The sequence below is a fragment of the Myotis davidii genome, unplaced genomic scaffold (genome assembly GCF_000327345.1).
Source record: "Myotis davidii unplaced genomic scaffold, ASM32734v1 scaffold167, whole genome shotgun sequence".
NCBI classification, from domain to species: domain Eukaryota; kingdom Metazoa; phylum Chordata; class Mammalia; order Chiroptera; family Vespertilionidae; genus Myotis; species Myotis davidii.
This window is the reverse complement of record NW_006300048.1, coordinates 6,205,300-6,220,310: the sequence shown is the minus strand read 5'-3', so window position 1 is coordinate 6,220,310 and position 15,011 is coordinate 6,205,300. Positions and strand designations below refer to the sequence as shown.

The following is a 15,011-nucleotide window of genomic DNA, read 5'->3' as shown; positions in this document are numbered from 1 at the left end:
CACCCGGGAGCAGGCCTAAGCCAGCAGGTCGTTATCTCCCGAGGGGTCCCAGACTGCTAGAGGGCACAGGCCGGGCTGAGGGACTCCCCCTCTCCCCCGAGTGCACAAATTTTTGTGCACCGGGCCTCTAGTATATCCATAAGTGGGGTTGCTGAGTCATATGGTAGTTCTATTGTTAACTTTTTGAGGAAACTTCATACTCTTTTCCATAATGGTTGCACTCATTTGCAACCCCACCAGCAATGCATGAGGGTTTTGAAGGGCCCACTTTAAAATTACTTCATAAGGAGGAATGACAAAAGCCTGTGTTGGAGGGGTGCTGTTGAAAAGACTGAAGAGGCACATAACAGTCTTTGTGTGATTTTTACTGCTTCCTCCGCCATGTGCAAGGAACTCATGGGATTAACCGTGTGAGTTCAAAGTAGCAAGGAGCATCCTCTAGGCAGGTCGTCTGGGCAGCACTCGGCTTAGAGGAAGGGAAGAGCCTCTGCACCCGATGCGACTGTGTTGGCACAGGTGCCAACTCTCAATACCTGCGTGCAGTCTGCAGTTGTTCTTTCCTGTGGGCAGGAACTCTGGCTTCAGTCATTTCTACTTTAAGACCTTCCTCTTTTATTGACTGGGAAATCCATGCTTTGATTTGGATTTTTAAAAATTAATTTAAGCCCTAGCCGATTTGGCTCAGTGGATAAAGCGTCGGCCTGCGGACTGAAAAGTCCCAGGTTCAATTCTGGTCAAGGGCACATGCCTGGGTTGTGGACTCGATCCCCAGTGTGGGGCATGCAGGAGGCGGCTGATCAATGATTCTCTTTCATAATTGATGTTTCTATCTCTCTCTCCCTCTCCCTTCCTCTCTGCAATCAATAAAAATATATAAAAAATAAAAAATATTAACTTAAAATTACAGACATAAGACTTGGTCACTAAAAAAAAAATTCAAATAAGCAAAAGGAAAAAAAAGACCTGTAATCTGGTCACAGTGGAATAGACACAGCTTACATTTTAGGTATCCTGTCAGTGCCTGTGGTCGGCAAACTGCGGCTTGCGAGCCACATGCGGCTCTTTGGCCCCTTCAGTGTGGCTCTTCCACAAAATACCACGTGCGGGCATGCACTTACAGTGCGATTGAAACTTTGTGGCCCATGCGCAGAAGTCGGTATTTTGTGGAAAAGCCAGTATTTTGTGGAAGAGCCACACTCAAGGGGCCAAAGAGCCGCATGTGGCTCACGAGCTGCGGTTTGCCGAGCCGCAGTTTGCCGACCACTGGGACCCCTAGAGGAATGGCAAGTGACATGTAGCAGGTACTCAATGAATATTTATTAAATAAATATCCTTGGATGTATGCATTTTATGTTAGAGTACGTAGTATTTTTCAGAATTGGATTATATAATGTATAATGTTACATAATCACACAATTATACTTAACCTCATATAAGGTGACCATTGTGTCAAAATGACACTAAATATGAATAAATTAAACCCCCTGAATCAAAGGAAAGACAATTAAAAGATTTTTTTAAAGTTTGACCACGTGTTGTTTGCAAGAGACCAACTAAAACCAAATGACATAAAAAGGATAAAAATTAATTAAAGAGAAAAATAGAGCAGGCAAACAAAGGCAGAGGATCCTAGAGGCAGCAGAAGAAACGAGTTATGGGATCCTGAGCCAGAAGCCACAGAGGGCTCGGTTAGGGTAAATAGGGGCCCAGAGTGATAGACACTGGGAACTAGAGTCCTAAGAAAGACAGAGGATAACGAGGGACAAAGTGGCCATTTTTAAGCACTGGTTTGGAAAAGGTATCTCTCAAACTAAGGCTGACCGTTAAAATCAACAGCAATTCAATACTTCCTTGCGCTTGCCTCCAGTTTTTAAGGATTTTTACTTTATATTTCTCTCTTCTATAAAACAAAAATAATAAATACACGTGAATTAAAACTTGAACACCTGTGACATGAATTTAGAACTTCTGATGTTAGCAAAACAAACATAGCATGGGAAAGCAGTTAACAGTCATGTCACACTCTGAGTTGAGGAGTAATGCAGTCATGTTTGCCGCCTCCAGAGAAGGAAGGGCACACCACTGCAGCCCAATTGCAGGGTTCGTTCTCATCCATGCCGAAACCTTGACATGCCCATGAATGCCCAGGGGCAATCACCCTGCAACTGACATGATCCTGTTGACCCAAGGTTTTTTAACCCAAACCTTCCATTTGCAGAACAAATGAGCCGAATTTCACTGATGAGTTTTAATGTGATCATCACCTGAGCCAATTCTCAGGGCCATTTTCCTACCTTTAGTTCTAATGACTATCCACTGTTAGTCTCCTTGCCCGTTTATTCAAAATACAAACTGACTCGCTTCCTTGCATTTCAGGATGTCATCAGTATAGCTGACCACATCCTTAATTCAACATCAGTAACCAACTGGACAGTGTTACTGCAGGAAGAAAAGCATGCCAGCTCCCAGTTACTAGAGACACTGGAAAACATCAGCGTTCTGGTACCTCCAACAGCTCTGCCTCTGAATTTTTCTCGGGAATTCATTAACTGGAAAGGGATTCCAGTGTCCGAAAGCCAACATAAGACAGGTTACAACTATCAGACTGAAATGTTCCCCCCCAATACCCCCATTCCCATCAGAGGCCGTGTGTTAATTGGGTCAGACCAATTCCAGGGGACCCTTCCAGGAACTATTGTCAGCATGGCCTCATTGACCTTGGGGGACATTCTACCCATTACCCAAATTGGAAATGCTCAGGTCAATGGGCCCGTGATATCCACGGTTATCCAAAACTATTCCATAAATGAAGTCTTCCTGCTTTTCTCCAAGATAGACTCAAACCTGAGTCAGCCTCATTGTGTGTTCTGGGATTTTAGTCATTTGCAATGGAACGAGGCAGGCTGCCACCTAGTGAATGAAACTCCAGACACAGTGATGTGCCGGTGTACTCACCTGACCTCATTCTCCATGCTGATGTCACCCTTTGTCCCCCCTGCCATCATTCCAGTTATGAAATGGATCACCTTTGTGGGGCTGGGCATCTCCATTGGAAGTCTCATCTTATGTCTGATCATCGAGGCTCTGTATTGGAAGCAGGTCAAGAAAAACCAAACCTCGCACACGCGTCATATTTGCATGGTCAACATATCCCTCTGCCTCCTGATTGCTGATGTTTGGTTTATTGTTGCTGCCACGGTGGATGCCACGGTCAACCCTTCTGGGGTCTGCGTAGCTGCCGTGTTCTTTACACACTTTTTCTACCTCTCCTTGTTCTTTTGGATGCTCCTGCTCGGCCTCCTGCTGGCTTATCGGATCGTCTTCGTGTTCCATCACCTGGCCATGCCTTTGATGATGGCTGTCGGGTTCTGCCTGGGCTATGGATGTCCTCTCATTATATCTGTCATCACCATTGCGGTCACACAACCTAGCAATGGCTACGCAAGGAAAGACGTGTGTTGGCTGAACTGGTCCGGTGGAAGCAAACCCCTGTTGGCCCTCGCTGTTCCCGTGCTGACTATCGTGGCGGTGAACCTGGTGGTGGTGCTCTTAGTTCTCACGAAGCTCTGGAGGCCCGCAGTTGGAGAGAGGCTGAGTCAGGACAACAAAGCCACTATCGTCCGCATGGGGAAGAGCATCCTCATTCTGACCCCTCTGCTGGGGCTTACCTGGGGCTTTGGCATAGGAGTAATGGTGGACAGCCAGAATCCGGCGTGGCACGTTATGTTTGCATTGCTCAATGCATTCCAGGTGAGAATGACCTACCATGCCATCAGGTAACTGGAATAGTTGTAGAGAACTGAGGTTGGCAAGACACCTCTTGAAGCTATCTTACCTCCCTGCCTCCAGCAGAACTGTAACCAAAACTGCCTGGCAACAGTGAATAATAAAAAAAGTTCCTTTTCCCCAACAGTTACTCTTATACTGAAGCAGAATATTAAGCTTCTTCAGTAACCCATTCCAGCGCTTTCAATCTGCTAGGCTTCGAGAGCTAATGTTAATCTCTCTTGCTGCTGACTCAGTCCTCTTTCCCCAGGGCGACCTGTGTGAAAGCACACAGGGAGAGGGAAATAAATCAAGAGCCCTGTTGACTCTGAACGGTGCAAAGGTAGTCCCCCGAGGGAGATAGAGCAGAAGCTGGCAAACTGCAGCTAGTGCTGTTTTTGTAAATAAAGTTTTATTGGAACAGAGCCACACCTCTTTGTTTACATATGATCTGTGGCTGCTTTCCTTATGCCAGCAGGCTTCAGCAGTTGTAACAGAGACTGTGTGACCCTTTAAACCTGAATATTTACTGTCTAGTTCTTTACAGAAAAAGTTTGCTAACCCCTGCTGCAAAGAATGGGTTTCCCATGCCCCAGTCAGAGAGTGTTTGGGGAGTAGATGGACAGAGTAATTCCTAGGTTTTGATGAATCTGGAAGAGAGCCTTCAATCCTGGTTCAATGATGGTTTGCTGGGTCATCTCTGCACAATGACTTAGGGATCTGGGGGTCGAACCTTAGTGTTGCACGGTCTGTGCTGAGGGTGCTCTGACTGGGAGGAGGATCTCAAGGTCCAAGAAAGCCTCTGCCAAGGGTACCCCATCCCAAGGACTTGATGGAAAGGGTGCTGATAGAGGTGAACTCCCTCACCTGGCCTTAGGGTTGGACCACAGTGCCTCTGCCATAGAGAGGCTTAGCAAATGTTCACTTACTGCCTGTCCTAAAGAAAGGCTAAGATATAGAAGCAAACAGAATTTATTTGTTTTGGGTTGAGGATGACACTAAGGGGAAAATGAAGCTCTGCGTGCATTTAAAACATTATTCCCTCAATTTATTTATTTATACATTTGACTAAAAATTTTTGAGTACTTTTTGGCATGCTAGGCATTGTGGAGGTCACAGGGTATCCTTGCCTTCAAGGAGTCCTCAGTCTAGCGGGCAGACAACTCCAATGTTGGGTGATAGAATAGAAGATAGTATTACATATGCTTTCTTTTCTGGAAAAAATAAAATGTGATTTATTATCTTTTTAGGGTTTTTTCATCTTATGCTTTGGGATGCTCTTGGATAGTAAGGTATGTGTATTCATTTCTCTCTTTATCCCCTAACTGAGGCAGGTAACCTTTCCTCTTTAGTTCTGGCTCTTATTCATATAACAGAGCCAGATTAGGGGTACTTTTGTAATAAAATTCAGTAATTTTACAAAAGGCAGGCTCAGTCAGGCAACAAAGGAACTAAACACTCACTGCTGATTATAAGCTATATAGAACTAATCACAATCTGTAATGTGACATTATAGAAAGAAGCAGAAAAGTGTTTTTACTTTAAATTTTTGTAAATTACTAGTACATTATGGTTTGGCAATCACTAAAGAGCAAAAGTACTTTCCTTATGGGGAAATTCCCTTTTGTTCCTTTAATTTATCCATTTACTTAGAATATACTGAAAGACAAAGCTACTTCTATATATCCAGAGTTTTAAATAGTAAATAGCTTCTAAAATTAAATAACCTAAAAAGGATGACCAATGTAAGTAAAAGATAATAGAAAAAAACTTAATAATCTCGTTTTATTATTTTTCCCAAGCATTGAGCAATTCTGTTGAGAGCAGTAAATGTAATAAGCTAATAGATGTAGGCTTTTAAAAAAAATAAGAACTAAAGAATATTTTATAATTAACACATGCACAAAACTGCTAATTACAGAAAAGCAATTTGCTGTTCTTGATTGGCCTAAATAATTCTCTCATTTGTACAAAGCACATGGTTAGCAAACTCTTCAACTTCAAAGGTGAATTTCAGTTTAGCAATTATTTTCAATTATGAATGTCTAGAATTTGAATTATTATGGCTTTTGCTTCTGTTGTTCTTTGTTTAACTTTAGATTTGTTTACAGATAAATAAAATAAATAAAGGAAGTAAAAGAAGATAAATCATTTCATCAGATACCCATGCTTATAGTCTGTTAGCTTCCAGGAAATACTACTCTAAACTACAGTTTCAATCTGCAGTTTTGTTCTTGCTTTGCCTATGTATGTTTGTATATGTGCGTCTTAGTACTTCTCTGTTGCCCTTACAGCTGCGACAACTGCTGTTCAACACATTGTCTCCTTTAAGCTCTTTGAAACAACCATCAAAGGTAATTATCTCACACTGCCATGCATTCAAGGCACGAAGGTCCACTTTTCCATTTTCCTTTTTCTACAGCCTCACAGAAAGGCCACTTTTGTGTAAACCCCTTGAGTTTCTGTCACCATTATATTCTGGTTATCTGTCACAGTGCCCAGTACATGGTCAATACTCATTATAGAGTTGAGTGAGAGAGGAAATGAATGAATGAATGAATGAATGAATGAATGAGAAGACATGGAAAGCTTCAGGACATTCAAGGATCCAGGCCTGTGGGTGCTATTGTGAACAAATACCTTTGACCAATCTCATTTGCTTTAGTCTGACTTGTCTCCCAACTGCAAGAGTCGGTAAGGCCCTTTTCTCTGCCTGTTTGGCTTTCCTATAAACCATTTTCCTTCTCTAGGAAATTAGGGGTGAAGTCTTGACTAACTTCTAATATATAAAACTGTATATTAGAATTTCCTCTCTTAAGCTGGTATAACTGACTTTGTCCCATGCAGTTCTGGCTTTTACGTCTACAAGCTGACATTTGTATAGAAACAGAGGACTCCTGTCTCATGCTTCGCCACAAAGGTGTCACTCACATAAGGAGAGTATACTTACAAACAAAAGCACTTGCACGCATGTTTTGTATTTTTGAAGTTAATTTTGACGTTCATCTTTCAGCAAAATACTGAGGGCTTTCAGAAAAGTTTCTAAAGAGATTTCTGTGTTTGATAAAAGTCTACTGCCTTAAGTGCATGAAAACCTATGTGGATGTTTAGAGATTTTTACAAGGGACAAAATGACCTTTGAAATAACAGACAGTGAATTCGCTTCTGACATTAAACATTTTTTTCTAAGTGTGCATTTCATAGTAGATGGAGAACATTGCTATAAATTAGGGATCAGGGGCCCACGGGCCAGCAGACCTCCCCTGTATTTCTTCCCCCCCACTTTAATTTCCTTTTATTATTATTTTTAAATTTAAAATAACTGGTTACTAACATTATATAGGTTTCAAGTGTACAATTCTATAATACATCATCTTTGTATTGCATTGTGTGTTCACCACCCAAGGAGATCAAATGCATGGTGACAGAGGAAGACTAGACTTGGGGTGGTGTGCCTTGTATTTCTGTAACTGGTGGTAAATCTTAGGAAATTCAGTACCTTTTGGGTTCTACTTTCTCAACTGTTAAAACTAAGTGTCTGACTAGTTCCTCAAAGCAGAAGGGCTAACGTTCTGTGATTTTTGAATTTATGTCTTGAAGAACTGAAATCCCTTGATCCACACATGTGAAACTAATAAATAAGTCACTGCTCTTACGAAAAGGAGAGAGCTACAGCACATGCGACTGCATTGAAGGAAAACCTTACCTTGATAAAGTGAGACAGGATGAAGCATTTCAAATTGATTAAAGCAGAATAAAGAATAAAGAAGCAAGTATTCAAATTTCTTAAAAGGATAATAATGTGCTATGTAGATAGAATAAAGGATTGTTAATGACATCAAGAAGTTAGGAAATGTTCACTGTCACTGAAAGGATACTATTAATGCCCAAATGACTCATTTTTCTTTTGTGCAGCAAAACTCATCAGAATTATCTGCCACACCCAAATTTGCAAAGTCTTTCAACCCAATGCAACACAAAGGTAAGTCACAATAAACCAACGGATATAAAAGGTAGGAAGAGACTCTGAATACATCAAATAAGGAAAACTCAATGGCAACTTTTAAAATATATATATTTTTTATTGATTTCAGAGAGGAAGGAAGAGAGAGATAGAAACATCAATAATGAGAAAGAATCATTGATTGGCTGCCTCCTCCACACCCACCACTGGGGATCCAGCCCACAACCCAGGCATGCACTCTGATCAGGAATTGAACCATGACCCTCTGGTTCATGGGTTGATGCTCACCTACTGAGCCACACTAACTGGGCTCAATGACAACTTTTTAAAAATTCACTTGAGAAGTGTGAGAGTATCAGCCAGCTGTGTGTCCAGAGTTTGTCTGAATGGTGCTCAGGGTTGGCACAATAATACAGTATTGGGGATTTGTCACTCCTGGAGATCAGCGACTATCATTTAATTTCATCACAAAATACTAGTATCTTCTCAATTAGACAGTGTATAAATCTGTGACATTGATCACTGGGGCCATGGGGTGAAGAAGTGTGGTTAACTAACATCAACTTTGTCCTTACCAGAGAATCTCTCCTTCTGTGCCAGCTGCTGAGCAGTGGCATGGGCCAGGTGCTTATGCCCTAGTGTTGGACATATCCTCCTCCCTAGTGTTCCTGGAAAAGGAGGAACCACCCTCTGCTTTGGGGAAGAGAGCACTGTCCCCTCTGCCTATGACATGCCTCATTTCTATGCTGAGATATTGGCTGTTGTGGATGACATTGAGCTCCCAGAAGACTGGTATTTAAGCATTGCAGATAGTTGCAGCATTGCTGGAGGAGAAGGGAGCATGGAGCATTGAGGCTGAGGGAGAGACACTACGTTACAAGTTAAGCTGAAGTCATACTTGAGAGTCTCATTTCATGTTAAAATTACATTGGTACCTTATTAAGGTAGGGAAACAGGCAATCAGTGAGATTCCAATCAAAATTATTTGAATTCAGTCTCCAGGTGAAGTTCAAGTGTCTGAATTTGAGGAGATACTTCTCTCCCAAAATGTTTCATGTGCTCATTCAGGGGCCTTGGGTCCCAATATTACTGCCACCAACAAGCTTGAAGGCTTCTGACACACTTCTTTACTTTTTGGATTTTGTTTCTCATCAGTAAAAGAAAAACAAAACAAAACAAAAAAATGAAGAGAGGGCTAAAGCTCCTCCCAGAAATGACATTCTGTGATCTCAAATCTGCCTTTTCTCATTTCCCAGCAATATCTGAAAAGCGTGGTGCTTCTCTTGTCAAATGAGAGATGTCTGACAAACTCCAGTTTCTGTGGCATTAACGAAATGCTGTCCTGTTGGCCAGCTATATTCTAGAACTTTGCCTACTATCTTCCTAAAAGTGTCCAGAGTTGTAAGGAATTGCATCGGCTTCTTTTCATTTTGGTCTCATGCTTCGTTCCAACTTAGTAGCCAGAGTTCTAACCATCTTTTTCCTCTCTTAGGCACTTATGCATTTTCTCAGACTGGAGAGTCCTCAAATGACATCATGCTAACTCAGTTTTTATCAACTGAATAAGGCTGGAAACCATAAAATCAAGAAAAAGTTTTGGAGCAACTTGACATTTCTGACTAAATGTCAGGGAAGAAATTAGCTCAATATTAGATGGAATTTTCTGATTGAAAAGTCTGGGACTAAAAGTGGGAGGTTTTAGGATTGTCACTGCCCTCTTTATCTTCAATGAAATGGAAAGATTGATTTTCATGTGGTTTGAGTCAAAGGGATTGCTACATAAATGTAGAAGAGTAGGTTTTGTCGGAAATTATATCAGTTGTACCAGTCCCTCACTGCCACAGCTGCCTGTCCTTTTTCATAAAATAGCACTTTTTCATAGGGCACATCCAATCTTCTGAATCAGAGTGAGAAAATGTCATGAAATTGCCTTAGATACATTGATAGGCCATGTTCACATCCTTATCAAAAAGTCATTGGTATAAATTTCCCTCCCACATTTTCCAGTTGGATCTTATGCTTACTTTTGCTTTTTAGGTTCAGTTATTCAACTTTGAAAGGTAATCAGAAATAAAATGAGAACTTCCATTTCATACTTAATGTGGTATTTTTCAGTTTGCAAGGCACTTTCATCTGGTCCCCAATCCAGTGATGTGAGGTGTGCAGGCAGACCTAATACAGAGGTGAGGGCATGGAAGCTTGGCCAGGTGACATGACTGGCCAATGACTATAAAGCCAATGACAGGTCATTGGGGACTTTTAGGACTTTTGCTTCCTAGTCCTTTTCTACGGTCCCATAAGAGCTTTGAGAATTACCTGTGATCCTAAGAAAGCTTTATGAGGTTATACATGTGGTTCATTACTTCCAGAATTTTCTCTATGTAAGCAGCAAAATGTGGGGGAGTTTGGTTGTTAGCTCCAGGGAGATACCTTAAAACATCCTGGATTTCTTTCATTAATACATTGGAGGTACTTTCTGAAAGTTATTTACACATATAGCCAGTGCCACTTGTATGTGAAATACAGAAGAGCAGGCGAACAGACACTGTGTGAAGTGACATTTTCTTCCATATTTCCATCCCTATTGGCTCAACTGAGTCCCAACCCCAGAAGAACCAAGAATCTTTGATTTCTCCCTGTTTCTAGAGTTTCCTAGAGATTTGCACTGTAGTTTTAAAGGCAAGAGTTGATTTCTTTTAACAATAATTGTGATGATGATGGTGGTGGTGTGATGGTGATGACAATGATGGTAAGAAGTCAAAGAAGAACCAACATTTATAGAGTACTCACCATGTGCCAGGCACTATTCTGAATGCTTTGCATAGATTAACTCACTGTGTTAAAAGCAGGCTGGAGTAAGAGACTCTTCTTGCAGGCGTACGGACATAAGTGGCCATGTTGAAGAATCCCATGTGACAGGGAAGTGAAGGTGACCGTGAGTGTCTCAGGTAGCCTCTAACCAAAGGTCAGCAAAAATCCAAGGTTCTTAATCTCATAATTGCAATGAAATGAATTCTATTAACAACCCGAATGAGCTGTGAGTTCTTCCCCAGTTGAGCTTCCAGAAAAGAGATGGTGCTTAAAGCCGTGGGACTAGGTATCACACAGCGGATACAGGGAGAGAAGTAAGAGGGTCCAAGCACTGGGCCAGGCACCCCATCATCATGAGGGAGGGAGAGGAGGAGGACCTAGTACAGGGGAATGAGAAGGAGCAGCCTGTGAAGTAGGTAGGAAGCCAGGGGAACCTGCTGTCCCAGAAGCTAAGAAGAACATTTTGAGAAGGATTTCAATTGGGTTAAATACTGCCGAGTCAGGGGAGATAAAGCACCTGACTTGCCTATGTCAATTTGAAACGTGAAGATCTCTGATATGAGTATAATAGGCACTTAGAGGAAGAAATCCCACTGTTGGGATGTTTTACAAAAGAATGGAATCATGCTGAAACCGGTTTGGCTCAGTGGATAGAGCGTCGGCCTGCGGACTGAGGGGGTCCCAGGTTCGATTCAGGTCAAGGGCATGTGCCTGGGTTGCGGGCACATCCCCAGTGGGAGATGTGCAGGAGGCAGCTGATCGATGTTTCTCTCTCATCGATGTTTCTGGCTCTCTGTCTCTCTCCCTTCCTCTCTGTGAAAAATCAATAAAACATATTAAAAAAAAAAAGAATGGAATCATGCTTAGACTTTGCCTGGCCTTTTATCAGATAAGCTCTTCCAGATCTGTAACTTGTTATTTTAGAAAGATTAATTTCAAGTTTTTCTCATGCTTCCAGCACAAATAAAGGGGCCGACAAATAGTCATTCGATGGCACCTAGAAAGTTTTTCAGACTGATGCAGATTTCTCTAAAAGCCCCAAACCTATTGCCTTCTGAACGATTCTGAAAGACTGCCTTTTGTTAAGATGGCAGAAAGGCTGTACTGTACTTACCTTTATCAAACTTTAGGGGGCGAACTCGAACCGAGAAATAAATCCTGGACAACTTGCTGGGAGAGTAGACACACCTGTGGTCCACTCTGGAATTTGGGGGTTTGAAACACATTTTAATCCAACTTCTCTAATTAGGAACAATTTACAGTGTTCCTGCTATGATTTGTCTAGTAAAATAAATTAGGGAGTTAGAGCATAATAGCTCTGTTTCAGAACAGCAAACAATACCTCTGTTTCCTGGGTTTATGCCCAAGGATACTGGTAAACAGTGAAGGCTGTTTCTAAGCAAAGCAGGAATTAGCCATGGCTGGTGTGGAATTTTCACCTGCTAGGAAACCAGTTAATTCAAGTACGTGGTGCAAAACAGATTGGGAGCACTCTGGGGATTTTTTATTTTTATTCATCTCTTCCTTTGGGAGAAAATAGTTTGGTAAATTGTATAGTTTTGTCAGACACGAGCCACACTTCAATGACTGAGTTACCCAAACTCTAGAGATTCCATTTTGTACCCAGGGTCTCTAGGATGGAGAGAGCAAAACAGAACCAACCAACATAGACCAGTGACTGCATTTAGAGCAGGGATTCAGCAGGTCCTCCAAAGGCGGTCAGGAAGGACCAGAGCTGATTGCAATTTGCTGCTCAGCCCTTATCTTCCTATGAAGAGTCCCATAGGTCCCTGCTACCACGAATTCTCCGGGAACTGGTCTGCATTTCACCTGGCTTGATCCTAACCCAGTGTGTCCAAATGGCTTCCTGTGGGGCTAGTGTGGAGGGTTCTCTCCAGGGTGGAGTCCTTGGGAGGCCCGGCCTCCACCTCGCCTCCATCATTCCTCAGATGCTTTCCCGTTTCCCATCAGTAAAACCTGTATTTGTTAGATAAGCTCTGAGATCCTTCCAGTCCTGACTTTCTCCGATTCTGTGTCTCTTCATAGGTAACACCCTGGGAGAAGAGAAATTTATCACCAAAGGGTACCAGCCCAAGTAGTTTTGGCAAGACCTTATCTTGCTGGGTAGGAATCACAGATAAAGCATTGCCAACAGCGACATTTATGCCAACCAGATGGGAGGCAACACCCCTTTGGAATTCTGACCTGATGCTTGAAACCAGAGCCAAGGAGCACCCCAGTGTGATGTGTTGCCAAGGGACACACTGCTTTTGTGGATAAGATTTCCTGGTTGTTAGATCTCAGCCGGGTCCCCCAACAGGGCACGGGCAAGGCAGCCGTGGATTCCATGACAACACGAGCCGGGCACTGCCAAGGACAACGCTCTGTGGCCTGCAAGCTTCGCCTGGCGCTGGCGATAATGTGGTTTTGTTTCCCTGAAGTCAGCTGGGTGGGGAAGCCAGCCCCATCTGTCCTCTATTTCACCTGATTGTGGAGAATATTATACAACCCCTCCTTTCTGTGAATTAAGCAATAAATAAGTAAGTTTGCACCACATGAACTGCTCATGTCCTGCTTTTTCTTAAATTAATGGCTCTAATGTATCCCCCAACTCCCACCCTCAGCAATACAGTGGGGCCTTGACTTAGGAGTGTCCCGACTAACTAGTTTTTTGAGATACCAGCTGTCTCTCGGCTGATTTTTTGCATTGAGTTGATAGGGTAATTTGAGTTAACGAGCTCCTTAACGAGCTCAGTCTCCGAACGAATTAAACTCGTAAGTCAAGGCCCCACTGTATCAGCCTGACATGGAACTTGTTAGAAATACCAATTCTTGGGCCTACCCCAGACCTCCTAAATCAGAAACGCAGGAATGAGGTTCAGGGTCACCTGTTTTTTTGTTTTGTTTGTTTGTTTATTCCTCACCTGTAGATATGTTTTTATTGATTTTAGATGGAGGAAGGGACTGAGAGAGAGAAACATAGATGTGAGAAAGAAACAACAATTTTCAACTGGTGTGCCACAAGAATTTTTAAAATATGCAATACCTGATTTTTTAGTCATGAGAGAGAGAGATAAACATCAATAATGAGAAAGAATCATCAACTGGCTGCCTCCTGCACACCCCCCACTGGGGATCGAGCCCACAACTTGGGCATGTGCCCTGACCTGGAATTGAACCAGGACCTCCTGGTTCATAGGTCAATGCTCAACCACTGAGCCACGCCAGCTGGGTGCATACTATATTTTTTTGATGTCAGGCAGAATTTTAGTAATTGAGATAAAAATGTTTAAAAATCGCTGCTGCAATGCCTGCTCAAATTTGGGGACCCCTGACTTAGAGAACTCAGAGAGGGAACTTTGAGACAGGCTCCTAGCCTCCCCTGATGCAGGAGGATGAGGAGGGGTGGGAGAGAAGACCTCCTGCAGTTTCATTTCCTGTTGCCAACACTTCAGAGAGCCTCAGTCTGTGGAATGGTGGGCGCAGAGACGTGTTTGGAGCTGGATGGCAGCACTCTGGGCGCTGTACTATCACTGTTAGGAAGGAAAGGGTTGGAGGCCTGGCTCCAACACTTACTAAGTGCATTAACTCGGTTACATGACCAAACCTTAGTCACTCCATCTGTCAGCGAAGTCATTGTTGGGAGAACATGAGAGAAGCCTGAACATTCCCAGCATACTGCCTGGTATTTGGTAAGCATCTAGCAAGTGGTGGCCAATAATAATACTCAGAATGCCAATAACAAAGCACGGTCTCTAGGTAGGACACTTACTGTTTCAAAGCAGTGAGCTTAGAGGAAAGATCCAGTCTTCGGGGACCATCGACAAAGGTTCAGATATCAGTTCTGTTACTGACACTTCGACGGGCTACCCGATCTCCCTCACTTGGTAAAATGGGACAGTTGACAGTCACCTTGCAGGTTCCCCTGGGAGGCTTTGGTGGAGAAGGAAGTAAAGCAGCCTGAATACTAGAGGCGTTCAATACTTTTTCTTTTCTCTTCCTCTTTTTCTGTGGGAAAATACACCCAAATGTTTAGGAGTATAAAGGTCAGAGTGCCAGGGATGTCCTCAGGCAAAACACATTGGGGCATTCTGTCCAGATGGCTTAGAAAATACCCGTTACAAGGTGAGGGGAAAGAGGCAGGAACCCCTTTGTATATTTCTCCTTCTTGCTCATTATCCTATAGAAAATGTAATGACCCTTGACAAGTAGAAAGAAAATTAGCCCAGGCAAAGAAGTTTGTACGAGGAAGAACACTGAAGCCCGACTAACCAAAAGACATTTCTAATTATTTTTTCCTTATTAGCCTACAATAGAACTTAAAGCATATCCAAGAGCATTGCTGTAGCTTCGAAAGAGGGCGTTTCCAACTGTGCGGCGCTCCCAGGTTCCTAAACACCAACCCCTTCTGGCCCTCTCTTCCTCTGCCCTTTGTTTTTCACTTTAAGGAAGACTGGCCACCAGCCTGAGA

At 42.7% G+C, this 15,011-nt stretch overlaps 1 protein-coding gene across 1 annotated transcript in view; it reads left to right on the top strand.

Moving 5' to 3' along the window:
• ADGRF1 (adhesion G protein-coupled receptor F1) overlaps positions 1-7,751 on the top strand; it is a 37,929-nt gene extending 30,178 nt beyond the window's left edge. The window contains 5 exon segments of the mRNA XM_015572253.1: positions 2,377-3,750; positions 5,016-5,057; positions 6,060-6,119; positions 7,681-7,719; positions 7,722-7,751. Coding sequence (XP_015427739.1) covers positions 2,377-3,750; positions 5,016-5,057; positions 6,060-6,119; positions 7,681-7,719; positions 7,722-7,751 — 1,545 coding nt within the window.
• Positions 7,752-15,011: the final 7,260 nt, after the last annotated feature.